The sequence below is a fragment of the Calidris pugnax genome, unplaced genomic scaffold (assembly GCF_001431845.1).
Source record: "Calidris pugnax isolate Ruff unplaced genomic scaffold, ASM143184v1 scaffold24, whole genome shotgun sequence".
Lineage (NCBI taxonomy): Eukaryota > Metazoa > Chordata > Aves > Charadriiformes > Scolopacidae > Calidris > Calidris pugnax.
Window position 1 is genome coordinate 17,767,575 of NW_015090922.1, and position 14,776 is coordinate 17,782,350.

A 14,776-nucleotide genomic window follows, 5' to 3' on the forward strand; every position below is an offset into this window, starting at 1 on the left:
ATTCAATTATTTCCTCTCTCTGGCTAGTTTCTGCTAATGGGTCTGGAAAAAGAAATTCCTAATAGATTGAATTAATGAGGCTAAGGAATCATGTTGGATTTGTGACAGTAGTACTACATAGGATATTGGTGGTTTTCATATGAATTAGGAAAATAACTATTGATATCAATATAAGTGTGGCAATATTTTAGTCTCTTCCAGCAAAAGGATCAAATAATGCATAAAAGAAGCAGTAATACAAGTATAAGGAAAAAGAAATATTCAAATGCCTTCCAAAACTCATTATTTGATATCAGCCTGGTAGTTAGAAAAAGGCCTGCAGAAGCTGTTGATATATGTATTTGGAGGATTCCTACAAGTTATTTGCATGAATTATCAATTAACACATTGGGATCTTCTTCCAGATGGAGCTTCTCACTGTTACCAAACATATCCTACTTGCAAATATGAAATCAGACAACAAACAATTAAAGCAGGTTGTCCTCACAACATTCTTACGAGTCATCAGTGGTCTTAACTAGTCCCAGTTTTGTCCAGTTCATCTACCGAAAATACTAAACTCAATTGTTTGAGATAATATGCAGAAGCTCTGAAACTCAAGGCAGAGTATGTTCCAACTTCAACAGTTCTATACCTTTTATTCCCTTACAGGCAAAGAGACAGTGACATATGCAAGGAGCCCGTTACTACATCCTACTATAATAAGCACTTTGCTCATTAAAAATGTTTTAGTCTAATCCCAGTAAATTCAGAGGCAGAACTGCTAATCCATTTATTAGTTCATAATCCATAATTCCAACTGAAATGCAGTACTCTTTAACACAATACACTAATTAAAAAACTCAAGATAGTAGCAGACTATTAACTGGTGTGGTAAAGTCTCAAAGTTATTTTAGAAAACCAAAAGACACCTTATAACTAAAACACTGGCTGTTTTTGCTGTTTAGAAATTACTGAACTACTTTTATGTGTGGACTCATAAGAGAAAGGAACAAGCCAGTTCTGCAGGACATAAAAAGAAATCCTAATAGAGTACATGAATGTAACTGTAATTTACAGAGAAGGCTGGAATCAATTTGGGGGATGGGAAATAATGTACACATACTCATGAATATTGTTCGTGGAAAACATCCAAGAGGCCCCTACCAGCAACTCATCTAAAAGAGGCTATTTTATTTGTTATTCACTGAAATTAATTGTAGTCTCATGCAGTCTTAATGCACTCGTAAGAAATTAATGATGCATTCAGAACTTATCTGGGAGCAGAAATGAAACTATGCCACTGACCCAGAGGTGAAACTTTCAAAGGATAGAAATGGCAGCAGTTACATAGCCTGAAAACATAAAGTTAAAACTAATCCAATAAAGTGTTCTGAAAATAAGAATAACAGTTTTGAAAATATTCCTGAAATAAATAAGACATCACAAGGCTGAAAGTTAGTGATATTAGTTAGAACAGGCTACAAGAAACATGAAGACATTTTTTTTAACCTTGACATGGGAAAAGATCATTTTGGTCTGAAAACCTGAAAAATGGAAGGTCTATTTAAGGAGGGATTGTATCAGTCTTGATGACAGAATATGAAAGATTACAACAATGGAGAAAGTTAGAGCTATATTTTTAACCCACTTTTTCTGAATATCTGTGTATGCTAGAGAGGAAAACTGGATTAATGGAAGCACAAAAATGTCAGTTTATCGAGATGTTCATTTTTATGGAGTGTTTATATGATAAGAATCCTTGGAAAGAAAAGTAAGTACATAAAGATAATTCAAAACATGCAAAAGCTTTTAAATTAAGACTGGATATTATATTTTAGCACATAAGTGTTTAGTGCTCTTGGAAAGAAACCCACTAACATTTCAGAAGAAGATAATATAGATAGCAGTTATATAAATAAAGGTAAACTTCTGCCTGAATGCATAAATAGCTAAAACTTGCAGCAATATCAAAGTCTGATGCAGTACTCATTAGAAATCAAGTATGCTCATGTCTGTTTTCCTTGCCAATTTAGTTTCTGGAATACCACCTCTGGGTAAGCAAACATCTCTCAATGCATTACATTCACAGACACAGCAGAAATGTAACAGAAACAAAACGGAGACGTATTCCCTTATTCAACAGGCAGTTAGTATCTCTTTCTTCCATTAAGACAGACAATAAATAGGATGGTTAATAGAAATTATGAATGCTGTGTTTTACAGGTCTGGGAACTCTGTCAATGACAGCAGTTCTGTGACCATCACCTTGGGCTGCAGCCTCTACGTTAGACTGCAGCCTGTGCATACACACTAACAGAATATTAAGAGTTCTTCAGTAAAAAGAACCCACAGATTTTTAAGAATATTTAAGTACTACCATCTTAAAGATTATAAGCAAATAAGGAGAATGGAAGAAATTAGTTTGCTTTTTTTAAAAAATATATATTATTATATATTTAAATATATATTTTCCCTCAGAAGTAGCACACTTTAAAATTTCTGCTAACTCACAGCATTAGCAGAGTTTAGTGATATGCTCTTCCCTGACACGCTGCAGTAATCAGTATGTTACCACAGCTTTAATTCCAAGAGAAAAAATAATGCTCAAGAGGCTGTACTGAGCCACAGGTGCAGGAGAGTCACAAGAGGGGAGTGTGATACTGCCATGAGAAACAATACATGCGGCTCACTAAAAGGAAGTTATGGTGTTGATTAGTTATTTACACTAAAAGATGCTAAGGTAAATAGAATTGACAGTCCTCAGTTTCACCTCTTACATTCCCCTCTTCTTCCAAAAGCTCTATTTGAGTTAGCATTTTTGTACTAAAACTACTACAATTCACTTGGCATCACCCATGAGCCTAACAGGATACTGAGCAGCCAAAACTTCTGTTCTCTTACTATCTGCCAGATATTCTGCCATGTGCAATACGTGCAGCTTCTGCCTTAGCCTAAGGAGGGAAAATTTCTAAGCCGTTTAGAAATATCTTTCCTTGATCCAGCTAAAAACACATCCCAAAATAAATAAATAAAAGGTTTATTGACTGCAAATGCCCTTTGAGTAAATGCTCCCATACAATACATGTATCTTCCCCACCCAAAACCAACATCTCCAGCAGGAAATCCCTTAGTAGAAAAACAGACTAACTACTTTTGGGGCACTGTTTATAAAACCAACAGAGCTGAAGATGCTTGCAGTATCAGCCAGCAGGATCAACAATCAAGGCAATTCATATTAGCACTGCACCTCACAGATGTGCCTTCTCTGACACATCTCTATATTATGGTTATTTGTGAAAAGCAGTGACAATAAAAGGACAGCTTATTGAAACCCAAGTATACCTCACAGAATTTCTGTAACAACGCAGGTGGCAAAAAGTCCTGAAGCTTTAAGTGAACAGGTGGCCCAGTCCAGTTGCTTTGAACGAAGAGCTGCAAACTACCCACACCAAGTAGAAATATCAGCCTCTGCCTGCAAAACAGATAAGAAAAGCAATTAGCAACAAATTACATTTTTAATTAAGGCTATAAGATCTGATTAATTCGTGTACTAGTTCAAAACCCTCAGCCTTAAAAAAATTATTTTAAAAAATCACTCTTGTGTTAGGAAAATACAATGAATGTAGTATTCAAGAATGCACACAGAGAATCAAAAGGCTTGGGAATACGTTTGTTTATAATGGCTGCAATTAACAACAAACATTTTGGAAGCAGAGTTAGTTCATATGCTTCAAAATTTAAAGCTGTGTCTAACTACCAGAGAGCAGAAGTAGATTAGCATAGGATGCAGATTACCCCATATTTGCCTCTTGCAGGGTTGTTATATTTTCTTATGATACATCTAATCCTCATCATTTTCAGAGAAAATATATTGTATTATCATATGTCCCAAACCATCATATTTATTTTTGTTTTGACATAGCTATTTATTTTCACTCTAATAATAAACCAATGAAACGAACATAAAAAAAGTTCAAATCTATGATCTCCAAGTTAGTTTAGATATTTTGGCAGCAAATAATATCTCATTTGATCATGCTTTTTAATTTGAATCATAATAATTTCTTTGAAGATGGAATTATGAAACTTTGTTTCATTCCTGAAACTAAGTACAGTAAAATTTTCCTTATTTACAAGACTAAGCTCATCTAACATCATTATGACTTATTTCTTTATGTACCAACAGTAACAAATAATCTACGTCATCTGCAGAAGGCAGGGCACGATCCCTCAAAATTTAATGGTCAACTTAACAGGTGTAGACTTTTAGGAGATCTACACTTCTAGTTTGTTTTATGATTCTTTAATGACTTAAAGCCTTACTGCGTTATAATTAATCATGCGCCAACAAGGGCCCTGTCACAGGTATAACATGCAACCTGTGTAGAGAAAGTTAACATTTTAAGCGTGCCAATTTGGTATAAAAATTGGTATGCTAAGGAACATAACTGAACTGGAATCCCCTCCCTTTTTTTTTTTTTTAATGTAGACCAGGGACTTGAGGATACAAGAGTCCTCCAAATGGAAACAAAAGGATAAAGTGTTATACAACCCCTAAAAAAACAAAGTCAAATAGAAAAGCCACACACAAACAAGCAGCTGGTGGGCAAGAATGTGACAAAAGATGTAGAATGAGAAAGCAGGGGTGGAGAATGCTTGATTAAAAAAACCAAAAAACTGAACAAAGCCTTCAGGAGGGTTAAGGAACAAGGGTTGGTATAAAGAGTTCTTGTCAAACAAGACAAGATAACATTTACCAGCTGTCATTATTCAGCCAGTAACCATGTGTCAGCAAATATCATTTGAATACATATCTAAGGTTGCCATTAAACCTCCAAATAACTCAAAAACCTTATGCACTAACAATCACTGTACACTAAATTATTGCCATTACACACAAAACAATCACACAGACATACATGTTCTAATTATTCTCCCATGATAAACAATGCTTCAAAGCTTCTGAAAGATATCATACATACAGAACACACAGAATAATCAACCATCTCTGCACTGTGATTTGACAGATGCGCTTGTCTTTTGAAGACTCATTTTCATTACTTTATCATTTACACTATTATTTCTACTAATATTTATGTATTTATTTATTTTAACATTACTGACATCTACCTATCAGACAGCCAAACTTGCTGGAAGTCTTGACACAGTTATATCAGTGCAGAAGACCTCTGGAACAACTGATAACCAATTCCATTACTTTGGCTGGGATACGGTCTTTCCACTGGTTAACCTGTCATCACCAATTGATTTTTGCCCCCCCTTGTCAGATCCATGACCATCTTCCATTTTCCTTATCACTTATTCTGTATCAGAAAGTCAATTCCAAGCTCTAATCCCTGCAAATGCTAGACTCCCTTGCCTATCCCCTATTTTTTTTCCATGAAAAAATTAATTCTGTCTCCCTGACTGCCCCTCACACTTACAGTGCAGACCTGCAACGCTCACCTCCCAAAGGCTGCCTGAAAACAGCTCTTCTGTGCTGCCTGAGAAGCAACAGAGGGACTTCTGCTAGTGTCCCACTTACCACGGTGACCTACATAGTTTAATTTATTTCTTAAGATTTCCTTAGACATAAGTCCGTATCCATCCATCCTGTACTTCCTTTACGTGAATGCAGTGGGGGGGGAGTTTTGTGGAGAAGTGTGTGCTTTTTTCTTTAAAAAAACACTGTTTAGACCAAGTCCAGGAGGATTGTGATCCATGATGTAAAATCAGATGCTTGTATACACCCACTGTAATACCTAATCTTAATCTTGTCAAATTCAAAATAAATAATAATAAAGCATAACAAGTTTAATTGTATGAATTTGTTTTGGAAAGTTTGACATTCATTTATATGTTGAATAAGGTAAAAGTAGTAAATACACAGACAATAAAAACAAGTGTTAGTGTTCATTTCCTTGTTCCGATTTGGAATAAAACATACTAAGAGACCTTCAAGCTCTTTTGAAACAAGTTCTCTGAAAATATTCTATCTTTTTGTTGTGTTCTGCATACTATTTCCTTCCAGTCTTTAGAATCAACCTGTATGTCAGGCAATGAATGCACCTCCTTCACGGGCAGCTCCGGAAAAAATAAAGAGGCATTCCCCCTCTACATGGTTAACACATATACTATTGCTTCAGCCTCTACAATTTGCTGATTTAAAATACAGCTATGAAGATATGTTTTCTGTAGAAAAAAAACTGTTAACCACTGAAGTGAGTAGCACTAGCAGGAAAAAAAGTAAGAAAAATAAATCTCCTATTCAATATTTCTTGTAAGGAATGCTTTGAGGCTTCAGTTTTAAGCCATAAAGGTTAAAAGTGCCATATTGAAAAAAAAAAATTGGGATGGGGGAAGGAGGGAAGCAGTTAAAATGATAGAAAAAGTTGCAGGAAATTTTAAAATGCTGTTAAATATTTTCCTTACAGAACAAACCATGGATATGAAAGTGGAAAAAGTTAGAGGCTACGTCCAAAGAAATTACAATCTACATCCAAATTTTAAGCTGTTTTGCCCTCAAGCTGCTCATCTTTAGCTTCAGAAGAAGAACTCCTTAAGAGTTCTTTTAACACTATTATAAAACTGTACTTTGTGCTGTGTTTAAATTGTGCTAAAAGAATAAGATTAACATTATCCAACTTTCTGTTTCCGATTGAATTCAACTCCCACTGAGTTTTTTAATATCCAGAATTAAAACTTTCAGTTCAGGATAAAAAAAAGCATATATTTGAACTTATCCCATCTACTAAAAGTCACAAGAAAACCAGTGTCTTACTGAATTTTCTGAGCTAGAACTTAGAAGTTTGCTGCTCTTCCTTTGAATCACTCAGCAGAAAAAGAAAATGACATTTTACCCACAAAAAAAATTAGACAAAAACATTTTCACCATAGGCAACAGACGGTCACCGTGCAAAAGTTGTATTAATTCCTTCCATAAGGCAGTCACAGGGCATAGGGCCTTGAGGTAGGAAAAATAATGATGTAACACATCTTAACTCAGAAAGTCAGTGGAGACAAACCAACATGGTACAGATTTAAATACTATAAGCATTTCCTAAAATAGGAAGCAATCTGTCTTTCAGTAGAAGTTGATCTATCAAGAGAAAGTCACAACTTACTTCCTTCAGCACTAATATAATTCATATATTACTATTAACGGAGCTTGAAAAATTCACTTGACTGCTACAAACAAAAGTTTCTGGAAGACACTGATACATTTTGAAGTCTCCCTCCTTTCATTTTAAATAAAACTCCAGGCTGTAATTTTGGGCAGAAAACCCTCTAGCAGCTTCTGAAAGGCTAAATATTGCAGATCTGGCTCCATAGCTTCTGGCAAGGGCCAAAGGGCTTCTAATGCTGCCCAGAGTTGCAGAGTCTGCAGTAGGACAGCAGTAGTAGAAACTTCTTATATTACTATTAACGGAGCTTGAAAAATTCACTTGACTGCTACAAACAAAAGTTTCTGGAAGACACTGATACATTTTGAAGTCTCCCTCCTTTCATTTTAAATAAAACTCCAGGCTGTAATTTTGGGCAGAAAACCCTCTAGCAGCTTCTGAAAGGCTAAATATTGCAGATCTGGCTCCATAGCTTCTGGCAAGGGCCAAAGGGCTTCTAATACTGCCCAGAGTTGCAGAGTCTGCAGTAGGACAGCAGTAGTAGAGTCCTGTAAATGGCAGACAGGCCAACAAAAGTTCACAGGGGGAGCAGGAGAAGACAACACATCACCACAATAGGATATGTATAAATTATTACTGAGTGCATGATATAGATCATGATTATTTTTAAGAAGCTGAATGGTTCATAAAGGCAGAAACACATATTTAAAGCAACGATTAAGACCAGGATTGGGTCTGTTTCAAGCCCTGACTGACCTTTCTTTCCTTGCTGCATTATTCAGAATAAACTATTGCAAGATGACAGAACACAGCAATACTGAAAAATTTCTCTGGACTATGTTATCATCTAAACTCCAGCTAATATTTAAGAGGAACAGCACAAAGAAAGAAAGAAACAAGACAAAACAAAAAGAAAAAGAAAAAGAAAAAAGAAAAAACAGTTGGAGACAGAATGCACAAGAACAACCTCTGCACATTCCAACTCAGAAAACAGGAGCGCGTCATACTGTGTATCACACCATAAGATAAGCTTTTGACACACTGTGATCATTAAGAAATCTCAGGTCAATATTTTAGAGGTACCAACTATTTGTTTCTCTCTGATTTTTTAGTTAAAACTCTTGTTTTTACATCTGTCATACCAAACCACAGGCATTTGTACTCAGCCACATTTATTGGCAATATATTACCTGCCTCTTACTTTTTACCTTTGTCTTACCTTTTGTTCTTCTTTCAGCAAAAATTTTCCCCACCCTCACCTTTTAAATATAGACAAACATATACATATATATATATATATATATACTTTTCTGCTTCTACTATCCCTAGTGTGATAGATTTCAGTCTGTTCATTATTTACATAGCAAACTGTAAACACTGAAGTCAGACTCATAAACAGCCAGAATTAGCATATGTGGTACAATTAGGGAGAATCTATGAGAGAAAAAGTCTCGTGAAGAAAATAACTGATCGATGAACATCATCCATGAGTAGTACCTTATTCCTTTCACATTAAGAGTAGAATAAGCTTACTATGAATCAGATTTCAAAATACAGGAATTGCTTGGACAGTAACATTACATAGTACTTCAAGTAGGCACATAAACATAATGCAACTTTTCAGAGAGAAAACTGTTTATATATTGTTTGATGACACATGGCAACATGAATTTACATTTGTTGGCTTCTTTATACCACCAGCTTCAGAGGTAATGACTGTAAATAAAGCTAGTGTTTTCAACAAACCCTTGTATCACAATACTATCCAGTGAAAGAAACAATGATAACGAAGAGATCCCCCAAGGGAGCAGGGGGAACAACTGACAAATCTCTTTTCTGGTTTTCTGTCAGAACAAGAATTTTGGAGGTCCTATGTCACATATTATAAAATTTTTAAAATGCCTTTTATAAAAACTAAACATGGCCTCTAATAATCTTCCATAGAATAAAGAATAATTCCACCTTTCCACGTTATCAGCCCCTGTAGAACAGTCCAGGTATGCCAGAATCTGTTTCTCCAAGTAACTGTCAATGTTCTCCTCCGTCATAGAAGATGCCCTGAAAACATTCTGGATGGCTGACTTTGAAAATATTGCCTCGTATTTCCCATCAAAAATAAACTGCAATAATGATCCACTTTCTGAAAAAAAAAAAAGAAACAAACAACAAATCAGTGTCAACTTTGAAACAACTTTGTCTTACAAGACCTATTCAAATCAAAATACATACCACTCCCCTTTCAAGGAATGAATCTTCGTTTACATTACAGGAAATGTGCAGTTGCACTGAAACTAAAGAACAACAGCAGCAGGTGTCACTTTATTAACAATCAATTTTACAGGATTTGTATTAATGTTACAGTGAAATACAAACTGCCAGATGAATGTAAGACAAAAGCATGCACTGAAGTTTCAGGGGAAACACACAGATGACCTTTCAAACATGTACACTACAGTTATTGAAGATTACTTCAACTATCACAAGAGGGTTTTCTTCCTCCAAAACATTTCATACTAGTGTGTTACAGTTAAATCCTACAGATAAGACAATAATCTCACAGACTAGAGAACCCTTTTAGGGGAAACCAACAAATAAAAATGGTTCAATATTTGCAGAGTTCAGTGAATAAATTTTCATGTAAAACTGCAGAAGCTACTCAGTTCTTCCTTTAAACACTTAAATATTCACAAAGAATGGGCACTGTGATTTTATCTTTATAAAATAGTTATTTTGCTATGATAAGTTTACTATGTCAATGAGAAGTCCACATATGGAGTCAGATTCTTACAAGTAACTACTAACGGGGATTTAGATCCATGAATGTTGCTCCACTGAAGTCTTTCAAGACAAACAGAAGTCATGAAATGGTATACATTTAATGCCTAAGAATATTCAAACCCATAATGTTCTTGACCCAGGCTACAACTTCGTTCACAGAAGATATCTTCCCTTCTTTTTTCAGATATGCTACACTGCAATCAATCCAGCAGTTGTCAGAACAATTTCACCACATTAAAACCTTGAGCAAAATTAGTATCTGCCTACGCTGCAGCTATGGCTACAACTCATGTAAGATGTACTCGGTTTTAAACTAGCTGATGCAGATGCTGGTAACGGCGTAGCTGAGGAAATGCAGAGATCTGCATAGGATAGGTGCCGTAATATAAATCTATGATTCCAACTGGGACTGCAGCTCCCGTGCACTCCGTTTTACCACAGCTACACTAGTACTAGTAGTGAGCTAGCCAGTTTACCACTAGCACAGGTACAGATCCACACAAGCAGCAGCTGTGCAAGGAAGTGAACCGAATACCAACCCCAAGCTCATCCAGCTAAAACACGTATTCTAAATTTCAGACATTCGGGAAGACTGAGCGTGGAACCAGCTGCAATAGCAGTGATGGATGACTTGGTAGGAGTGGGTGATAGAGAGACATTCATTCTAATCTTTCTGTACCAGGCTGTTTATCACAATTTACTTTTGTTCTTTACAACAATGATCAGCTGAATAATGCAAGAGACCATTTGTGCTAGATGATTTAAAAAAAAATAACAACCAAACTATAAGCTGTACCTGGAAGGGCATACACAAAAGAACAGTAATGGTTCTGCAGCCCTGCTGACATCGTACTCTCACTGAAAGCAGAAATAATGAGAAACTTTCTCCAATCTATGCTTCTGGGAGACTTGCCTTCACCACATGACAACTTCTTTATATTGGACTATAGTTGGTCAGACATGTGATGCTGTAGTTTGTAGAATAACTATTGGCTGTGAGGACACTATTGAAGAATATTGAGGTTTTCTCTTTCCGGTAACACTGTAACACAACTGTAAGCATGTTAAATCTGCTTTTGATTCTGTTTCTAGCTTCTTATAAGACACCATACAAATTCAAGGTCAGAGTCTTTAAATTTAGTTTCAGGATCATCAATAGGAAGGGTTCACCGAAGTGACAACTATGAATCACCAAAACCCCCACCATTTTTTATCTGCCATGCAAGACACTTTTCTTCAACACCAGCCTTCCCCATGTCTAATAGCAACACACTGATAAAAATCAATTAAAGAAACCAATCCTAGAAAAAAAAACCAACCAAAATCACACACAACAAACAGTATACGTGACTTTCAGTGATAAGATAAAGCAGATCTGACAGATGTTGGTCACATCACCTAACATTACTGGACAGTACAATGATTAAGATATAATAAGAAGTAACATTAGGAACTAAGAGTTGAGTAGCTCTGTACAGTTCTTGTCCAAAATTCAGTAAGTGCTTGGATGAGGGTAAATAAGTCTTTCAACATGCTTCAAACCTTAAATGTTCTAAACAGCAGGGCACATGAATGAGCACAACTGTATTTCTAGCCTGTCTGAAATAATGAAGTGTCTTTTCATGACAAACATTACATTTTAAAAGCTGCTGCGTTCCTCTGCAGGAAAGCTGGGTCAGTAACAAACTCATCAAGCCCCCTCGGGAGACTGCTTTCCATCGTTCCCCCAAGCAACTATGACTAAATAACTAACAAAATATAGAACAGGTGGCTCACGCCAGACTTTTTCTCCTCACGTTTTGCTGGAGGAGCCAGATTCAGACAGACAGGTCGCCCTTCGCTCCTGGGCCCTGAGGCAGTGGAAGGACTCGCCCTGACTAAAAGCCTCCAGAGCGCCCATACCAAGGGGGCGGCGGGGCCTGTGCCGGCCCCCGGGCAGGGACTGCTGCAGCCCCCGCCTCCCCACCCCAAGGAAGCCCGGCCGGACCGGCAGGTAGTGGCCGAGAAACTCCGAGGAGCGTCCCGGGCCGGACCTCCCGCCTCAGCCCCGCCGGCACCGCCGCTCCCGCCCCTCACAGCTGAGGAGCCCGACGGGCCTCTCCCGCCCCCCAGACCCCGGCAAAGGGCAGACAGGGCAGGAGAAGGGGAGACAGACAGAGCCGCCAGCCGCGGTCCCGGCTCAGCCTGGGGCCGGCAGAGACATTGCTGGTTCCGGACACCCACAGCAACGACCGGGCACCTTCTCCCCGCCGGGCCGAGCCCTCCCCTCACCTGCCGCCGCGACTTCGCCCTGCTTCCACTCCAGGGACTCCGCCGCGCTGAGGAAGCCCCTCAGCAGGGAACGCTCCAGAGCCAGCATGGTCCCGCCGCCCCGCTCTCCGCCCGGCTGGCGTCTCTCTCCACCCCTGGGCTGACAGGCGCTGCCGGGCTCCCCTCAGCCCATGTGCAGGAACCGGCCGCAGGGAGCCGCCATGACACTGTCGCCGGGCACGCCGGGAGGACGGGGCGTCGCGCAGGCGCGGTAGCGGCCGGACCGCGCACCCCCCCCGGCTCCTGTCAGGGCCGGGGCGGCCGAGAGCGATAGTGCGTGAGGGCAGCGCGGGCAGGGGCCGGTACACGCGCACATGGCGTCTGACCGTGCGTTTCCCTGCAGGGAATCCTCCGTGGGGTCCCCGGGGAGAGCGGCCGGTGCTGGCGAAGGCGCCCCAGGGCAGGGCCCGGGGGCGGGGGCGGTGCCGGGAGCAGCTGGGCCGGAGAGTCCGCGGGGGAGCGTCTCCGCGGGTGTCCGTGGGCGCCCGGCTCTGCGGCTCACCCGGGGGTGCCTCCATCGCGCTTTCTCTCAGGCCGCCCTGGCACAGGATCGGGAATTTAAAACGTGAAAAAACAATTTTTCATCCCTGTAGGCGAGAAGAACGATAGTGTTTCACATCCAAAGCAGTTTAAGAGAGAAAACCTGAAGTAACCGCTCACCAGGCAGGATTCCTTTGAACAGGAATGGGCTAGGTACCTGCGTGCCCAAAGGTGGTTCGGACACAGCACCCGAATTGGCTTAATAAAAGGAGGCAAGGACTCTACTTTGGACTGTTCCTGTACTTATTTCAGCCCCTGTCCAGGAACCCATAGGAACCTAATTCTGTCCCATCTTCTCTGAGCTCTTCACTTTTGTCATGGAGGTGTTCAAGGCCAGGTTGGACCTGGCTTTGAGAAACCTGGACTAGCAGATGTCACTGCCCATGGCAGGGGAATTTGGGACGAGATGATCTTTAAGGTTCCTTCCAACCAAACCATTCTATGATGGTTGTATGTGCATGTGTATCAGAAGAAGAGGGGGGGGGGGAAGAAAGGCCATGTCTTCCAGCCCTTCTCTCAGAGCTATTTAATAAAATAAACTTTAGGAATTTCATGATTTTTCTAACACAGTACATGGAAACTGAATTATTTACTATGTTTTAAGAATTTCTGTAACACATTACTTCCAGGATGAACATTCATACTGATGAAACTTGAAGGCAATCAAGTCAGAAACAGAAGGCCATCACAACACGTGACAAATTCTTGATAAGAAAAGATGAATGTTCTCAAGCCGCCTGTATTGTAAAGGTTGTAGTTCGTCTTGCTATTAGGTGCAGTGTGTAGTATCACGAAATAGAGTATTTGTCAACCTTAGTTTGCTAATTATTCAAAAATCATGCTTCCATACCTAACATAATAGTTAAAATTTTAGGAAGATTTAATGCAGCTTTTTATTTAGATGGCTGTAATAGGTTATTGCCTGTTTGGGCTTTAATATACAGGCTGTTAATTTCAAATTTAATTTTAATCTGATGTATAAGATCGAAATGCTGTTCAATAAAAACATTGCCTTTCATCTTATTTTCTGACCCAAACTAATCCAATCTATTTATATCAGTTTTGACAAGAAAATTGATAGAAATTTATATAGTTAATAGATAGCCATCAAGAAGCTGTCAGTCCCCAGAACTGCAAACCAAAAATGAATGTTCATCCTGGAAGTAATGTGTTACAGAAATTCTTAAAACATAGTAAATAATTCAGTTTCCATGTACTGTGTTAGAAAAATAATGAAATTCCTAAAGTTTATTTTATTAAATTCACCATTAAAAAGTAGAATATCTGAAATCAAAACACTTCTAGTTGCTTACTCTGTGTGTGTTTAGCAATAGAATTGTGATTCTGGATGAAAAGTAGGAATTAGGCTAATTCTTTGTGTTTAAATGTAGCTTGCACAGTAACAAATTTATTTACCTTCTAAGTAATAGTTCTGCATTAAATATACGTAGATTTTTTTTCCAAAATTAAATGGATAAATGCTTAAGTCTAACTAAAATGTAAAATAACACATTTTTCATGATGCCACTCCCTCCCCTTTTTTTGGCAGGGAATTCAGAGTATCTGTCAAAATACAACTAAGAATTTAGGAAATAAGTGAAAAATACATTTGCATGGTCTGTTGATAATACTAAAAAATTCCGGTTGTGAGGTTTTTCTGGTTTTTATTTTCAGGGGAAATTGGTAAAGTAAAAATTTCTGGGGATTAATAGTTGGTAAATATAATTACTTAATAAAAATTAGGGATATTTTGCTGTCTTTCTCACCTCACCTCTCTGCCAGTTCCCCAGCTGTGTGGGGTTTTTTCCCCACTACAGTTCAGTTCTGTAGGCATCTAGAAACTACAGCAGGTATGTGGGCAGGAGTGACACTAGCAGGAATTAGTGGACTTCTGACTGACAGTGGACTGATTGTTACTGCTGAGGTAAAAGATGTGTGTGTTTTTTATCAGTTGCCATTTGCCATGGACTTACTGAAATCTGCTGCTTAAGCTTGCTTCCCTAAATGGTTTAAGAATATACATGTATTTCTCAAAGAACAGT

The 14,776-nt window shown here is 38.7% G+C and overlaps 1 protein-coding gene across 1 annotated transcript in view; it reads right to left on the reverse strand.

Annotated features, from left to right (window-relative positions):
- TTC27 (tetratricopeptide repeat domain 27) overlaps positions 1 to 12,575 on the reverse strand; it is a 136,507-nt gene extending 123,932 nt beyond the window's left edge. The window contains exons 1-3 of the mRNA XM_014950399.1: positions 12,156 to 12,575; positions 9,069 to 9,246; positions 3,325 to 3,454 (exon numbers count right to left, since the gene is read on the reverse strand). Of these exons, the coding sequence (XP_014805885.1) occupies positions 3,325 to 3,454; positions 9,069 to 9,246; positions 12,156 to 12,243 (396 nt within the window). The 5' untranslated portion in view covers positions 12,244 to 12,575. The remainder of the gene's footprint in view (positions 1 to 3,324; positions 3,455 to 9,068; positions 9,247 to 12,155) is intronic.
- Between the last annotated feature and the right edge of the window lie 2,201 nt (positions 12,576 to 14,776).